Below are 17,095 nucleotides of genomic sequence, written 5' to 3'. Positions count from 1 at the left end.
TTTTCATGTAACCGTTTTTATTTCACTATTAATTTTATTTAAATTTGATTGGTTAAAAGATCGCATAAAGTTGCTAGACCAATCACAATGCGAGGTGAAGCAAAACCTGTAAAATCTTTTTAACAATGACTACAAAATTGCTTTGCATGCATGTTAACAATCAAATGATAACAGATCTGGGAAGAAATTAGGAAATTAAGATATAGTTAATGTGATATCTAGTCGTAAAAAATGCTCGGAGCTCTCATAATTGCGTGGTCATTACACCACAATTCTGTGAGCTCAGTTTCTCTTAATATGTCCCTACTTTCATGCCATGAATGAGATTCAGCAGAGAATTTCTTGTACAAATCAGAATCTATCTTGCCTCATTTTGGACCTGATTAATAAAGAAAGCAAAAATTAATGTTTTTGATAATTCTTTGTAGTTAAATTCTATAATAAGGAATTTTGAATTTAAAGTAAGTGATTTTTATCTTATTCTATATTCTTTTTTATTTTTGTTTGTCTGTCTTCTTGTTGTTATTTTTAGTGTTTTTCGGTTGCGTGTGTTTGTTTATCTTTTCTACTCAATTTTATGGGGATTTCTGTCAGTTTTTGAAAGGTTAAAAACTGTCAAAAATACCTGAAGATTCGTTATTGCGCGCCTCCGTCTGTGACCAATTCCAAACCGAGAATGAAGGTAGTGAGTGCGGTATGGACCGCCGGGCCCTGGTTATAAGGTAATGATCTGATTAGTAATTCTTGCTGCCAGCTTCTAAGAATTTTCTCGTAAGTTTGTTGGGAGAATTTTCTGTTACATCAAGATAATTGTGTCAAGTTGGCGAGTCTGTCTATCCTCATCACCTGTTTGCCAGATGATATAATGCCGGAATTTTCAAGAGAAGCCATTTGAGATCAGTATGGGAGGCTCATGTTTGATGCTTTGGTCTACTGCGCATTACGTTTCATTACGAGTTCATCCACTCTTGACCGTCATAGAGAAATTTAGAAGACATTTAAACCATTTCGATTTCACAAATCTGTTAACATTATAATGGGTTGACTTTTTTAGGTAAACTAGTGTGGAAGAGTTGTTGAGTTTAATTTAATGTAATTGTTTCAATATTTCATCCGGAGTTCGACATACTTACCTCCCATGACCGATGGGAAATCAGGATGATCGTGCATGTACACTCCTTTACTGTGGTCAACAACCTTTGCGATACTACCTGTAAGAGACAACTAGAAGGTTTATAAATTGTCTAAATTCTCAAAATGGCTCGACCGCAATGGAAGCCATTCTATGAGTTTCTTGTCATGGAAAGTAAACCTGTGAAAAGCACCAGTTTTTCAGGCCGAAAATCGAATAAAATAGGTGTATTGCAAGTTTCCTATATTTTCAGTAAATGATTTTTACGAGTCGTGTAAAAGCAGTTTACGTATAGCAGTGAGAGATTATACTTTATTATTAGAAACTGAATCATTGGATAACGCAATTCATGAGTTTTCATTGGCTTAGCTCATGAGCCATTACACCATGCATGCTCAACAAATATAGTAAGTGTACACGTCAAAATATAAAGTTTACAAAATAAAGTTGGGAATATTTATCCATAATTTGGGGCGTTTTAGATAACACATTCCACTTGCGCTTGCTGGATATTGATGAGATGATTATGGCCAACTCGGCCCCACGGAACTCTTTCAGTGTCTATCATCTCATATCCAACGCGCGCTTGTGGAATAATTGTCAATTATACTTCATTTCTGAGCATAAAGGTTTGACAGTCAAGCTGAGGACTCACTATGCAGGTGATTTTACAAGCTATTGCATATTGTGACCTCTAAGCTCATCATCTTTGTTCTTAGTCACGAGATTAAGTCTCCAATCTTGATTAGTTGACTGCATTGGTGATTCACTGGGATGAGCTTAGGTGAATTACTGATTTCAGTGAGCCTTGCTAGATATAGTTAGTTCACTATTTGTACACCCGATCGCGATAAATAACAAAATTTGCCACCGGCGTGTAGCAGGCTACGGTAGGCTATTTCCGACGATAGCTGTGATAGGCGCCATGAATCACCTGGTGTGTCAATGCGCCATGGCGAAATATTCTGTAGAGCCCTTAAAAACCGGTGAATGAATAAATCTCAGGTTTAAATTTCAAGGAAACCTCTATTTTAGATGACGAATTTGCGGTATAACATCTTACAAGCTGTTTTCTTTTCCTCAGGTCACATCATTATCTTATCTTAAAAAATTAGCCAAGTCCAGGTCACGTTTGCTACAAAAACAGGTGTTCGCACCCACCTGCGTGACTTGCGATGACTAACAGCGACAAGATGACAATCAGATGAAGAGAAAATCTGGTCAGCATCTGAAAATTTAAGAGGAAAAAAGTTTAAAACTACGCAAAGGGATGATAAGAAATAATGTTCACCCAAAGGTCAGCAGTTGTCTGATGTTAATGCAGTTGCTCGCTGTCATCGGTTCAGATATGGATGATACAAAGAACATAGGCGAATTTCTGGCAATAAAGCCTATGTAAACATAAATTCTCAAGTTAGAGGCTTAAATAACAGAAGCATTATAAAATGCATTCCCTTCCTCGTCTACAGAAAAAAAATGTTTCAATAGAATAGCATAATACTTCTTAGGAAGCTAATCGACTGAAAAAGCTAACTTGAGAAAAACAGTCCAACCTTGAACTGAGTTTGCTCTTCTCAGTCGAGCCCGTTAAACCCCATAAACAGGACGTATCTGAAGGGTTATGGACAATTTCTCTTCAAAATGAATCAGTGATCTCAATATGGTATTTTTTTCAAGCAGTTAACACCCTTTGGCAGTAAGTGAAGCACATTATAATCCCAATACTACTTAGCGGATTGCAATGGATGAAGGGAGAATTAAGTGAAGCTCCATTTAAATCAACCTCCGGGATCTGGTCAGTCCTTAATGTATTTCCGCTTTGTAAATATTTGTTTTTATATCTAAGTGGAGGGATGTGTCAGTCAGCAGCTACAGAGAATCTTCTATCTGATATCCAAAATTATATATATTGGAAGAAATACATTAAATAGGGTAGTACTTACATTTGATATAAAAAAAAGTTCACTGATATGACCACAAAATAGAGACGATTTCTTCTTTCGAATTTTCCAAGGTTAGGCCTTTTAATATTTTCAAATGTTACCTGAGAGGAAACTCCTAATTTTTAAGCTTTAAAGGGAAAAATTGCTAGTTTTTCTCGTTTTGCGCGATTAAATTATTTATATCTCAACACGTGGTCCATTTAAATCAATATTTTTGACACGCTTATTCAATGGCCGTCAAAAAAGTGCTAACTGTCCAACCTCATTCAAATTTTTGAACTTAAAAAAGAATTGACATAAAACAGTTTTATCCGTCGAGAGGACTTACGTTCGACTATGTAACCTCAATGCAAATCACCATATTTTCGTAAACATATCTATAATTTTATTAGGTGGTCGGCATGTAGTATATTCACCAAGATGGACGTAAAACATTTGAAACCCCGTAATCACCTGTGGCGGAAAATCAGTTGACTCGCCATGATCACAATATCTCTATCTAATTTTGGCACAGTTCTCTTCTTCGCCATCATCTCATCAATGCGCATTGGAGGACATGACCTGGCTAGAAACGATTTTTTCAATGGGCTAAGTCTAAGTTTATTACCATAAGACCCATAAGACACCATGGCCAAAAAAAAAAAACAAACAAAAACAAAAAAGCGAAAAAAGAAAAAAAAAGCAGAAACAAAAACAAAAACATTAAAAACATCTCTGTATTTGGGCCACACGTGATGGCGAGAGCAGGGTCGTAAATACTCGCACGGCGCAACGTACAGCCTCGCAAGATACTGAGGCCAGAAGAGGAGAGGAAGAATAAAGAGAGGGGGTATATAAACTGCTTATTGATTAGGCGGTCAGGCCGGACGGAAAATATTTCACTCTCGGCCATAAAATACAGACGTCGCTGCATTCGTCCGATACTTGGTAATCTCAGCTCAAATCTTGAAGAATCTCAAACGAATCTGTTTATTTACAAAATAAAAAACTCAGAAACAGCATCAGTCTATCTTCATGTTTAGGAAATCCTGGAGCGGAAGCTTTTACTCCATATAAACATTGAATCCCGTGTGTGCTGCTTTATCTGAAGTTCGTAACGCAAACGTTTGGAAAATTAATCTCACAATCTGACTGTATTTCCCATCCACTATTTCTTGTTAATAAAATTTCTCAGGTGATTACGGCGTACTATGAGAGAAAAACTGTCGAGGATTACTGCACCTTAGGGTTGCCTGCAACGAAATTCTTATCTCTCTCTAAACAAATCGCGGTCGGATACGTTCACTAGCTTTCACCTCTCGCGAGCTAACTCTAATATTCACTACTTTTCTAACTGGCTGTAAGATTGATTTAGTTTTGGTTAATAGATACTTTACTCTTCCAAAATAACTCTCCACAATGTATCATTTCATTGAAAGAGAATTTTATAATGATAATTTTGTTGATGTCACTGAGGCAGAATAGACGAAAAATAAATATGCATTCAGTAGAAATTCCATAAACATTGCGCAGGTGTGATCATCATGTAATCTAGCTGGACCTCTTGTTGAGGCTGTCAACAAATAGCACACGTTTCCCGCGATTCAGTCCATATGGACACATATCTATCGAGAGCTGTATATACATTCAGGTTCATTCTATAAATAACACTGGTGACTAATTGTGAACGACTCTGAAGACACGTTGGTTGGATACCGCTGAGCAGTGACAATCACTGGCAAACATTTCAGATGATCATCTTTGTATTACCATGGCGATGATGAAAAGTCACACTAGTGGACCATATGGTGGATGACGCTTACGTTGTCTCTCTACTTCATCACACGGATTCGTACTCCTTTTGCCAGTCTTGGTATTTGCCTTTTAGCTGCCTGGCGGATGGTTTTGTGTGTTTCAACGCAGCATCTACGTCATCAGTGTTCACGGGCTCAATTTCCAGTCTTGGCAGCGGTGTTGCACGGCCGTCTGATCCCTCTGTGTGAACAATAACGGAAACTTTTGGAGAAACTGACTAACAATGATGTTACTTTTAAAATTGGGTGGCTTTGCACCTACAACTACTGTGTTCACACTCAATTTCTCCCAATTTCTTCCCATTAACCAATATGAAATAGGAATCTCCAGCTTACTTTGTGTACTTAAGGAAAACTGAAGGAACAGGGCGGGGCAGGGGGGGGAGTGGGGGGAGAAGGAAGGACTTAAAAGCAAACTTAGGGTGACAAAAATTAAAAATTAATTTATTACCTGGAGTAACAAAGAAGAAAACCAAATTCATAGATCACAAGCGCACACACTAAATTGGACTGGGATCCAAATGAGGGAAGTACTGTGCAACAGGATACGGGGTAACGAAAAATAAAACCCTGCTTCTGTTTTCACAAAAATTAAAGAGATGAGATATCTAATGACCCGCCTCTAATCGCCTTCCAACTCTTCCCTATTGTATTAAGTAGAATCTCCACGCAGAGAGATGCAACTGCTATTTAAATTTATGACGTGCCTACCAGCTTGGTGACTCTCTAACAGGTCGAATATCTTCCTGACTTTCCTCATGGCTGCTTCCTTACAAAGAAGGCGAATGTCAGAGCCCGAGTAACCCTCTGTGCGCTGAAAAGAACAAGCAGACCAAGAGTTAATTAACGGATTATGTGGTCAGCTGCTTACTTTAGTGTAGACACCTACGTTGATAACGTAAATGGTCCACCGAACGGGGAAATCTTCTACAAATCATAGATGTTTCGAGAATATGTCCCAATCCTGTTCTCGCCTCCCCCTCTCCCCTCTCCCTTCACCAAGGGACACAAGGGCGATATACCCCTCATGGGAAGGAGATGACGGATTGAAGAGAAACTGTAAACACTTAAGGTTATCATGAGGATATTCTCGTTTGATGGTTGCATTGTTACCTTTGCCAGTTCTCCATAGTCGATCTCTGTTTTTATCTCCACACTTCCTTCCCCTGAGTGAATTGACGGAGGTAGGTATTGTTTCAACATGGCTTCCCTAGCCTCTAAACTAGGAAGGTCGACGAGAATTCGCTTTTCTAAACGACGTAGCATTGCATGATCAAGCTCCCTATGGAATGAATCAGAATGCAATGTTAGAGATAAACACACTTTTATGGCATTCGGTCGTTAACTCGCCTGAGTATCATCGCCTCATAGGCGAGCTTATTCAAGGTGAATTTAATCTGGCGCCATAGTTTTAGTGTATGCAGATAAACTAAGCAAATATCCGCTTCAAACTGACGACTTTTGATCACGTCAGCCTTCGTCTCTGAAAACAATTCCTCAGCCGACGATTGTCAGATACCCATGTGTTTTTAAAAATAATTTACTGTCACTGATACCATGGTAAGTTTGAAGCAGCCAGGAGGAACACTAGATCATCTGATCTTGCCAGACCATCCATCTGTACGAGCAGTTCTGTCTTCATTCGCTTGCTACCTTCGTGCTCGCTTCTACAAAACGAAATACAGCCATTGTGATTCGATTACTAACTACATGTACATGTATCCTCCCTTCAGTCATTTTGGTCTTCACTCACCCTCCTCCACCTGCTCCCCGTTGACTCATCAGAGATTCCAGCTCATCAAGAAAGATAGTGGACGGTGCATGAAAGCGCGCAAGCTCAAATAAAACCTTAAATAGAAACATATTAAATAAATAACTGTAACAAAAATATGTGTGCCTGAATGTGATGTTCTACAACAGGCGGATATTGTAACAGAGGACTTTTGGATTGAAAGTTGTAATGCCAAAACCAAAGTTATCAAGACGGTCAATCAGAACAAAAAGGAGATATCACAAAAAGCCAATGAAAATACAAAGTAAAAACGAGCAAACTGCATGAAACGCGAGAAAACGCGAGTGACTAAGTCGCGATTGAAAGTAGTTTTGCATCTGATTGATTGAGAGAGTACCGCGAAATTCCCTGATAATAATAATGGCGCTTGATCTTTGGAATCAATGATCATCTCAATTACCGGAATAGAATGTAGAAGGATTGGGTTAAGAGTTCTCTTTTTTTTGTTGTTGTTGTTTTTTTTTTGCAATAACGACTATCGCAAAAGGTATTCAACAGTAACAATGACATTAATACCCTAACAAGTTTCTCTGAGTCCCCTCGCCACTTGCTCACAATGGACGAGGCTGATATGTTAAAAAACGTCGTCTTGCATTCTGTTGCCACAGCTTTGGCCAGCAGGGTCTTTCCGGTTCCTTACAAGGATGAAAATATAAATAAGTAAGTGCCTCTACTAAAAAATGTGTCTTTGAAACCGCAAACCTGTCGATTCGTTTAATAAGTGGTTACCTATACGCAAAGACAGTACGCGAATAGTCTAAACGTTGATTTAATAACCTAATTCTTTAAAGTCTGAACACACAAATTCACAGAATCAATAACGATGGTTTCAAGAACACAATAACAGAAACTCTCACTCAGTTAAAAACAATTTCCAAATTTTATCTAACCTGGTGGTCCATATAATAAGAGTCCTTTCCAGGGGGACAAAATGCCAGTGAAGAGCTGAGGGTACTGAAAATAAAAAGAAGAAATTTAGCATTAAATACGAAACTCAATACCAAACAACTCCTGTTTAACCTTGATATGTATTCTTTGCCTGAATTGGAGCATGGGTCAATTGCGAATTATTTAGAGACAAAATGCAGACCTTTGAATGACACTTCTACTGCCCCAAAATAAAGCATAACCTTGCACAATTTTGGCTTTTGTCCAGAGACTGGGAAAATTTTGCAGCTAATTAAGGGTCACTTAAAGCAGTCAAAACTTCTCTGTGGTTGGAGTACTTCTTGAAATTCTGGAACTTCTTTACAGTCGGGTGATAGGAACTTGTTTATAGTTTTCTGTGACGAAACAAAGACAGAGATCACAGGTGACAGACCAACCTTGATTGGATAGACTACAGCTTCCTTAACAAGCCTCTTAGCAGCATCCAAGCCAATGATGTCATCCCATCTTACATCAGGGTCATGAAGGTAAATATCCTGTTAGAAGGAATCCCCACATGAAGACTGAATCAAATTGACTGTAACTCCACCTAATTCATATATCGCTGCACTACTTGGTCGCTACCAGAGAAGATAGACAGCAATGTGGTAAGTCTGCACCACAAACAAATGTGCCTGAGTTTGATTCTCAAAGAGGCTCCATTGGTATGTAGCCTCCAAAGTCCTGTCCTCTTTCCCTCCTTAGAGGAGATGTAGGGAGGAGTATTGTCTGGTCTAATACACCGTGGCTGGTCTACTTTTTTCAAGAGTGAGCCCAAGTATGTTGTACTCTTGGCAGAAGAAAATCTGTCAACTAGTCCAGAGGTTCATTCCACAGGAAGTTACACTGGTTGCTGTCACTCAGGTGCTACTCTACTTGCTCAAAGATTTTGTTCAGTGGCTTCATTTTTTATTTCATTTCATTTCTGATTTCTTTACACTTTAATGTGTAAAAAAATATACTAATCAGCTATGACAGAAAAGCTGCTCAAGAATTACACAAATTATCATGCTTTAAACTCAATGAAAATTAAGTAACAGAAACATACCCTGCTGATGACAGCAGCCAAGTCTCTCCATTCTCCTGTTAGCCCAGCAAATCCACCAAGAGGCTTCAAAAGTCTTTCCTACAGAAAAAAATTCATCATCTCAGTGACAGTAACGTGTAGTCATTACCATAATATTAATAATTTTACAAATCCTACAATGCAGCGAAAAGTCTACATGTAGTCCCTTTAGCCAGAGATTAACTTTAGTTACCCTTAGTTTCTTAATCATGATGTAATTTCTATTGGAGTATTGCTCCTCTCCCTGGATGAGATTCCATTTTTTCTTACACAGGCTACCCCTCCTCCACCCTGACCTCTTTCTGAGTTGACCCTGGTAATGATTTCCATTAAGGTTCTAGCTGAGTCATTAGACAACCTACAAATTAAAGTCTCTCTCATTAAGACTCTTTTCTGGAAAAAAACCCTTCACTCAATGAAGTATTGTTTTAGATTCAAACCAGTCACTGCGAATGGAGACTGAAATATATCATTTCATAAACTTTAAGGAAACAGGGAATCGATCTTTAGTGTAAATTAAAGCAAATTGATGTGTTCTGCAAGTTTTATTTCTAATTCCTTATGTTTCTACATTGTATTAATACAATAAGGGTAAACTTACTGAGGGATCTGTAACTGCCATATATTCACCTTTGACTGCATTATTCAACATGGCCCTCATATCAATAATGACATTCTTAAAGAAAAAGAAATTTTCATATTTAGAATTTCATGGACCCTGCACCAAATAAATAATATTATGTTCAATTTTTATAATAACCATGGATTGAATTTGAGGGTTGATATTTATGTTTAAATCTAAAACTTGATTATAATTATTACTGTGATATCAAAGGGTCTTAAATTTAAAGCCTTGTAACAATATGTATTCAGATTCTGAAACAGAAAGTAATTAACTCTTGTCCATAATTCCAAATTCAAGGCAATAAAGATTTTAAGATGATATTATTGTGTAAAGCTGGATATTTTTGTAAACTGTGCCTTGAAACTACATGAATAGAGGTGAGTCTTCCCACAGTATTTGATCTATACTTTTCTTTATTTAATTTTCTCCACCTTTCCATGAGTATTTTGGTTTGATGAATTCCTAGAAGTGTTTGTTATTGATGTTCCTGCCAGGTTCAACTCTGAATTTGTGGCTGATGCAAGGCCATTGCCAGGAGGTGAGCCATTTTTCTGGAAAATAGTGTGAGTGAAACATTAAGGTAAAGCAGATTCTGATTAAAAATTGTGTATGTAAAGAGCTGTAATTCATGATGATAACTTGATTAGGACCACCACAAATTTACAACTACAGTCATTTGTAATCTTCTTTCCTGAAGCTTAAATTAATATATTCATAATTATTGTTACCTTTAATTATTATCATAGAATATAAATTGCAGTCACAAATAACCATAGACAATAATACGCTCCAAAATAGAACTTCATAGCACAAAATAAAGAACAAAGTAATACAAAGTAATAAAACAAAATAAAAACTTCACATAGAAGCATGGATGGTGCAAGCCGAAATCAGTTATAATACCCTCAGGTTCTACATATTAACATGGTCTAGATTGTGTCATATGTATCAGCTTCTGGAGTTCACAGTATTTCCTAAAACTTTCATTTCTAAATAGTAACTGTGCACACATTCTACCTCTTGTTGTCTCTGTTTTGTAGTTGATGTTTTTCTTTTGCCATCACTACTGGGTCTTTTTGATGAACTTGGGGACTGAGAACTATCTGTTGATCCTGAATGGCCATTAATACTTGGAAGTGACACAGAACTGCTACGAGAGCTGATAAAAAGGCATTCAAAAGCATATGCCTCATCTACTCACAACTAGTTATGAACTGAGATTGATTATATGTTAACAACTGCATCGCCAAGTGGAGGTTGGGTGCCTGAGACATCCATGAGCTTTCACTACTGGCAACCAGCTCCTAGATGGAGACTGCTCCCATAGCTAGCAAATCCTGGCAACTCAGCCATGAGCCCCCACACAGGAAAGGGAAACAGGCACCTGTCACACTGAATGAACAGTTGAAAGAGAGAGGGAAGGGATGGGGAAAACTGACTGGAGCATGAGCTGCTACTCCAAGCAACACTGACAGTTGACGCTCAAAGCATGTGTAAGAACATCTCAAACAAAGATGAATTCTGAAGCATGTGCAGATACAAAAACCATTGACTTCTAGAGAATGCTGATGCTCTTTGCTGTTAACCCTGTTAAATTTCATTTACTGCATTATAAACATGCAATCCTACTCTGACCAGCTGTGGGGGCATGGAAAGGGATGCTGATGTACAAGAAAAGTATGTGAACAGACAGGCATGAATAATTGTATATTCATATGAGCCTAGTTGTTCAAAAGGCAGATAACTCTATCCATCAGATACATTGCCATTAAGAGGATAATTTTTTTAACAATTAAGTATTAAGTATTGTTAAAACAATAAGTAATGTGCTATCCACTGAGTAGAGATTTATCCTGTGGATAGCATTATCCACTCTTGTAACAACTGGGACCTGGGATGATTTGTGGCTTGGTAATAATTAAGTATCATTTACCTTCCAGATAAAGATTTTGGCTTTGGAGGCAATGCCCTGTTGGTATCGGCTGAAATTTAAATCAGTCAATAAATTAGATTTCGAGGCTCAACGTAAATATTAAAAGCAAGAGAACTGTTATGTTTAATTAGAAATTTTATTAGACTCATAAAAAAAGTGTCCTTACCACTTGTCACTTTTTTCTTTATAATTTTCGGCCCTCTATTAAACTTTACCAAATGATACGACTCAAATTCCTGCAAAAAAGTCACAGAAAAATGATTCTTGCCAAAGGATTTTTATAATTTTACCAGAGACTAAGGGGAAGAGAAAATGTCCAGTTGAAGACTAAAGAAGGAAAGAAAAAAGGAGAAACTATGTAGACTACCATCTATTTTGGTTTCTTCGTGTTATCGAGCTTACAAGTACCAATATCTAGATACTTAGAAAATTATATTACCTGTAAAATTGTTGGCAAGTCAATGTTGTCGCAGACTTCATACTTGGTTAAACTTGCACCACCTTCTTTCTCGAGAGCATGAGCGGAATCAATATAACTGCAGAAAGAAAAGGTAATTCTGAAGAAAGTCGATTTCTAATTTAATTCTAACGGAGGACAATACAGTTTTAGCTTAATTGTCAATTACGCTTTATTTTATAACCCTGGATTCTGACTATTGCACACGGGCTATTTTCCGACTTACCCCTCTTCTCGTAAGTAATGAGCGATAAGTACCAATAGAGTTCTTTTCCGCTGTTCGCATCGTTGTTCTTCCTATCAAGATAAATACAGTAACTAAGCTGAAATTTTATATTTGTTTTAGAAAATTTTATATAAAGCCAAACAATAATAAAACAATATTCTAGTGAAAATTCTTACCGCTTGTCTTGCTTCATTCGCAGTCTTGAGCTGCATATAGCTAAGTTCTTGTGTCATCTATCTGCTACAGGAAATAATTTTTCGAACTTTTAGTTTTTCCAGGTCGCAAGGGACGCCATTTTGTTTTTCCACTTAGTGATTTAGAGCCCACTGTGTTTTCGTACTGCGGGTTTCGATTGGGTATACCCGCGTTGTATGCTGGGAAGGAAGAATGGCGTTCGAAGAGTCATTCGAAAGTGTTGACTAATCAGTTTAAAAAAACAGTGAGAATATTGTTCATCAGAAGGTAAAATAAGACCATGATCGATACGTTGCGGTGTTCTTAGGTATTCATTATGTCAAGAAAACGACCGAGAAGAAGGGAAGGATCGATTGATAGTCCTGCAGAGCGACTCAGAAAGGCTGTTGCTAGTGGGAATGTAAAACTCGTGCGGGATCTCATCAAAGATGGTTGCTCTGCCAACCAGATGGATGGCAATGGCTGGACGCTTCTTCATTTAGCTGCTAGTAGAGGGAAAGAACGCGCTCTAAGAGTGCTCCTCGAGAAAGGAGGCGATGCATTTGCGCGAGATTTCGTCGGAGGTTTCACCGCTCTTCATTACGCCGCCATGCACGGACGGACAAGAATCGCAAAACTGTTGTTAGATTTCAAAGGATTAGACAAAGAAAAGCTCGTCGATGCAAGAAGTGAGGATGGTTGGACGCCGTTACATGTGGCTGCACACTACGGTAGAGACTCGTTTGTTGAGCTTCTTTTAGAATCAAAAGGTTTTGTAGACGCGTTAAGCGACAAAGGCACGACAGCTCTTCAACTAGCCATTATTCGTGAAAGGACGAGTTCAATTCGTGTCTTGTTAAACTGGGGAGCTAACATTGATGTTCAATTTGGATTCCCCCTTCGTTATGCTGTTATTAAAGGTAACGTTAATTGTGTACGAATGTTGGTTGAACACGGCGCTCTCACAAGTATCAAAAGGCCTGAGGATGGCCAAACTCCTCTCCATTTAGCCGCATTAAGGAACAGTGAACCTTTGGCACGCTTGCTCTATAAGTTTGGAGCAGATATAAATGTTTACAACGATGAAGGACTTACACCTCTATCGATATCAAGGATGATGTACAACCTAAACTCAATCGATAGAGACTGTTTGGATTTTCTCAGCAGCGTGTCAAGTAAGTGTACATGTAAATAATCGACGTTAGCAAAAACCTATTTTGAGAAAAAGGCAAACTTCCACTTTGAAATGTATCTCTCATTCTTGCACACTAAGAATAATCAACTCTTCTTTTTACATTTATTTTATGCAGGTAAATTTCTCATCCATAGTTACCTTGAGAAATGTAATTTGATTAGACTTAGGAGAGAAAATTGATTTTAGGAAAAGTAAATCGTACTCCTTGATCATAAATATTTATGTGACAAGACTAAATTTCAGTTGGTGTGAGGCTGTCAATTACTTTTACAAAGAGAATGCTTGCTGGAAGAAGTGGAACATGGCATTAAGAATGATGCAAACTAGTGAAGAATATTGTCAACTGCAAGAAATTTAGTACTTTTAAAAAAAATATTTAAACATTTTTAAATGTTTAAATATTTTTTTTGGTAAGGGGGAGGCATTGTCATTAATGGCCTTGAAAAGAAAATGGTCACGAAAAAGGGGCAATGCAAATGAGTGGTACTGATGTATGACTTCCAAGAAAAGAGGACATGTCACACTTTCCTCTTTCCATGATCTTCACCCTTTTCAGTGATTCATTTTATGTATTTTACTATGCTTAGTTGTGTATATTATTATTTGTACTTGTTTTCATAATTCAGAATGTGCAAGGCTATTTCTGTTTCCTGATTACACTCACCAAAATATTATTAGAAGTGTACATGAATGTACAATAAAGACCTTTGTTGTGTGTAGTACTGCAGTTCTGCATATGCTATACAGGATTAAGGTCAAACATTTGTAAAGTAACCAAATGGTTACAGAGAGAACATAAAATCAGCTCATCTCAAGGGATGTGAATTGGTGTAGTTATATTTTGTCCTTCACTCAGATAAGTCAATTAAAATCTTTCTCCATTCTGCTGCTAAGCTCAAACTTTACCATCTGTCATATTCAATAAGTTTAAGTGACTTATTGAACTCAATTCCTGTCAATTTTGTGGCATGGATAGTTTGTAGGAGCTTATTCTACCCTACTGGAATGTTTCTTGTTAGCTTGAAGTTTCCAACTCGCAAAAGGCAAAACTGAACAAAATTGATTATTGGTTGATTAATCCTGAAATTATAAACTATAGGTGCATTATTTGTTAAGTAAAAATAAAAAGGAAATTTGTTATTATTATTTTCAGAAAATCCAAGGAGTCTACAAGATTCCTGCCGTTTTGTCATTCGGGAAGCACTTGGTGCCAAACGACTTCAAGATATATCTAAGCTACCAGTCTCAATTATAATGAAGGACTTTCTTCTTTACAAATATGAATAATGTAAGATGACAAGTATGAAAGTCACATCAAACTAACAGAGTTTGCCGGCTATTATTGGGCCAAAAATTGCTCTTTTATTCCTGATAATGATAAGAATTAGCTAATGGTAACTTGAGATGTTGGACCTTTGTGTAGTTTCCATGGTCATAAGTTTCCAAGAAGGTGGTTTTTTTTTTCAGTCTGTGGCCATTAACATAAGCAGGGCATATTGCATAAGCTCAGGTACTTTAACAATAATGCTTTTAATTAGTGCTTAAACAGGTACTCTAACAATGGTACTTTAACAGATTTTACTTAGTCAGGGCAGACACTTTTACAGCTACAGGATGATTTAGATGTTTTTTAATTAATGTTGTATGGGAATATGTTATAGTTTTAAAAGGGATTTCAGTTTAAATTACTTTAAGAAATAGTTTGAATTGTAGTATCCTCTGTTTCATTAAAAACAGAGTCAAGAGAATTACTGTTACCTATCCTGATGTTGTTTATTTTTACTAATTTTAAGTACCCCATCCCATGAAACTGTCAGTCCCTTAAACTGAACGACAAAGTTCTCGTTAATGTAGACTGCTTTAATTAAGCTTGTAAGGGTTGATAGGGGGTTTTGCCAATTCTATGAAGAAGGAAATATCTTTTTTTTTTTAATAAGCTAAAGAGACATATAGTTGGTGATAATATTGCAAATAATTAATGATAACAAGCCTTCATTCGCTATCCTTTCCTCCTGGGAATAATTTGTATTAATTGTTTCTCATGCATGTTAACTTTAAAGGTGCACTGCATGGTATGTTTAGAAAGTGTTGAAATTTATTACTTTAATCCTATCTTTGTCAGAAAAAATGAAATATTCTGAACAGATGGTCAATAGTTTTAGGAAAAAATAGCATATTTTACTTTTTCATTGTTATCTTATTAATTTGCATCATAGAGTCAGTTTCATCACAGTCGATTTTTGGTTCCCATTTTGCTCTCAATAGCATGTTGTGCATTTTAACAAGTCTTTTAAGTGTCAGTGTCATGGTAACATGCATGTTTTTATTGTTTGAATTTATCAAATAATAAAGTTTGAAACTTTAAATTGTGCTTGTAGTTTATGAATTTAGTGCTAGCTACAACAAGGTATGATTTTATGTTGTGGTCATTTGATGTGGCAATAGATGAAGGTGTTTATTTAGTAATTTTGTCCTTAGTGACTAAGCTTGCAGTAAAATGTGACCAAGGGGGGTCCACTCCTCCAGGGGCAAACTGCTTCTCCTTTCCTGGATTAATCTCAAAAACACTTATAATTTGGTCATTGTGTGTTTTTTTCAAACACATTTTAATAGTTCCCTTTATCATTTCACTTACTTTTGTTGTTTGTTTTCGTGGCGTTTTGCTTCTTTTAGCATCGTTTGTGCTAATTTGTTGCCCCTTTGTTTGGAATTTAAAGAAATTAAGGAGTTTTTATTCAAGCCAAATGTTGTGGTTTAGTAAACAAGTTTAATACATATTTTCTTCAGAGTTTGGACTCTAGCCTCTTTTTTAGTGAATGTTTTTTTCCTAGTATTGACCAATAACTTAATCCTAATCCTTTTGGTTTGGGTCTAGGTCAATGTTGTTGTTTTTCATTAGGAGCATAATAATTTCTGCACTGAAAGCCTCACGCAAAATAACCCCTAAGGCTATCGAATATTATGAATTAAGATTGCACCGTATGTTAATGGCGGAGTAACCCCTCACCACTGGAAAAATTAATTTCTGGCAACTCTGGCGTGAAGCGTGACTTCTGCAATGGGGGTTTTTCTTTGTGCTGATAGAGCGTTTTTTGTTTGCAATGCGGATATTTTCTGCCGCAGATAAATTGTTGATGCCGTGATACCATGATATGGACCAGTTGATGCCAAAAACAGAAAAATAACAAGAAAAGATTAAAACTGCAAAGTTTTTATGCGATCACCTGGGTTACTTCTGAGTAGATTTCTGGGATAGATGGTTCTTTTTAGTGACGTCATAATTGTCGCCTAGTAACCACTGAAAAATGTAGTAAACGTGTTTAATAGTACTTCATGCCTCGCCGGTGAGCTGCAGAGAGGACTCGAGTCTACTTTTCGTTTGTGCGCTCTCTGAGCTCTTATCTCGACAGCCTAACGGTTTTGCAAGGTAATTAGTTTTCAAAGAAAATGTTGGCTCATTGAAATTGCCAGTCCAAGTCATAGTTTTGTCTTGTACTTGCAGAAACTTCAGAGAAGTGAATGACGCGTGCAAGCCCACTCGAGAGGAAAACAAATGAAAAAATACCAGTAAGTGATAAATGAAAATTTCAGTAGTTTGTTTGTCGATTAAGACGAAGAGCCGAGTACGGAGCGGACGCAAATTCTAATTTAATTTACGCCAAAGTGGTCAAAAGTAAACAAACACCGTGGTATGAAAGATCGGCAATGCTGGTTCAATTATTTCTCTTAATCTTTCAGTCAGCTAATCAATAGTATTACATTGCGCTTACATTACTGCACGAACATGAAAATAGTTATTATCCAGGTGATTCCTCAGTTTTGCATTGTGCAT

General features: G+C 37.0%; 3 protein-coding genes across 3 annotated transcripts; 1 reads left to right on the top strand and 2 right to left on the bottom strand.

Moving 5' to 3' along the window:
- Positions 1 to 28: 28 nt before the first annotated feature.
- Positions 29 to 3,229, bottom strand: LOC131794751 (uncharacterized). The gene is made up of 5 exons (XM_059112300.2): positions 3,076 to 3,229; positions 2,294 to 2,360; positions 1,134 to 1,211; positions 626 to 711; positions 29 to 379 (listed from the first exon to the last, which is right to left on the bottom strand). Exons 2-5 carry the CDS (start codon positions 2,358 to 2,360, stop codon positions 359 to 361), a joined length of 252 nt encoding a protein of 83 aa, XP_058968283.2. The 5' UTR covers positions 3,076 to 3,229; the 3' UTR covers positions 29 to 358.
- A 799-nt stretch (positions 3,230 to 4,028) lies between these two features.
- On the bottom strand, positions 4,029 to 12,201 carry LOC131794681 (katanin p60 ATPase-containing subunit A-like 2). The gene is made up of 17 exons (XM_059112215.2): positions 12,071 to 12,201; positions 11,895 to 11,965; positions 11,651 to 11,747; positions 11,378 to 11,447; positions 11,212 to 11,260; positions 10,296 to 10,437; positions 9,710 to 9,829; positions 9,255 to 9,329; positions 8,636 to 8,713; positions 7,986 to 8,084; positions 7,551 to 7,614; positions 7,177 to 7,295; positions 6,622 to 6,716; positions 6,425 to 6,535; positions 5,982 to 6,150; positions 5,580 to 5,682; positions 4,029 to 5,049 (listed from the first exon to the last, which is right to left on the bottom strand). The coding sequence occupies exons 1-17, from the start codon at positions 12,125 to 12,127 to the stop codon at positions 4,895 to 4,897; spliced, it is 1,674 nt and encodes a 557-aa protein (XP_058968198.2). The 5' UTR covers positions 12,128 to 12,201; the 3' UTR covers positions 4,029 to 4,894.
- Positions 12,202 to 12,274: 73 nt separating this feature from the next.
- On the top strand, positions 12,275 to 15,629 carry LOC131794716 (ankyrin repeat and SOCS box protein 7). The gene is made up of 2 exons (XM_059112259.2): positions 12,275 to 13,243; positions 14,417 to 15,629. The coding sequence occupies exons 1-2, from the start codon at positions 12,406 to 12,408 to the stop codon at positions 14,548 to 14,550; spliced, it is 972 nt and encodes a 323-aa protein (XP_058968242.1). The 5' UTR covers positions 12,275 to 12,405; the 3' UTR covers positions 14,551 to 15,629.
- The last annotated feature ends 1,466 nt before the right edge of the window (positions 15,630 to 17,095 follow it).

This window comes from Pocillopora verrucosa, chromosome 4 (genome assembly GCF_036669915.1).
Source record: "Pocillopora verrucosa isolate sample1 chromosome 4, ASM3666991v2, whole genome shotgun sequence".
Lineage (NCBI taxonomy): Eukaryota > Metazoa > Cnidaria > Anthozoa > Scleractinia > Pocilloporidae > Pocillopora > Pocillopora verrucosa.
This window is presented reverse-complemented; position numbering and strand designations above follow the sequence as displayed.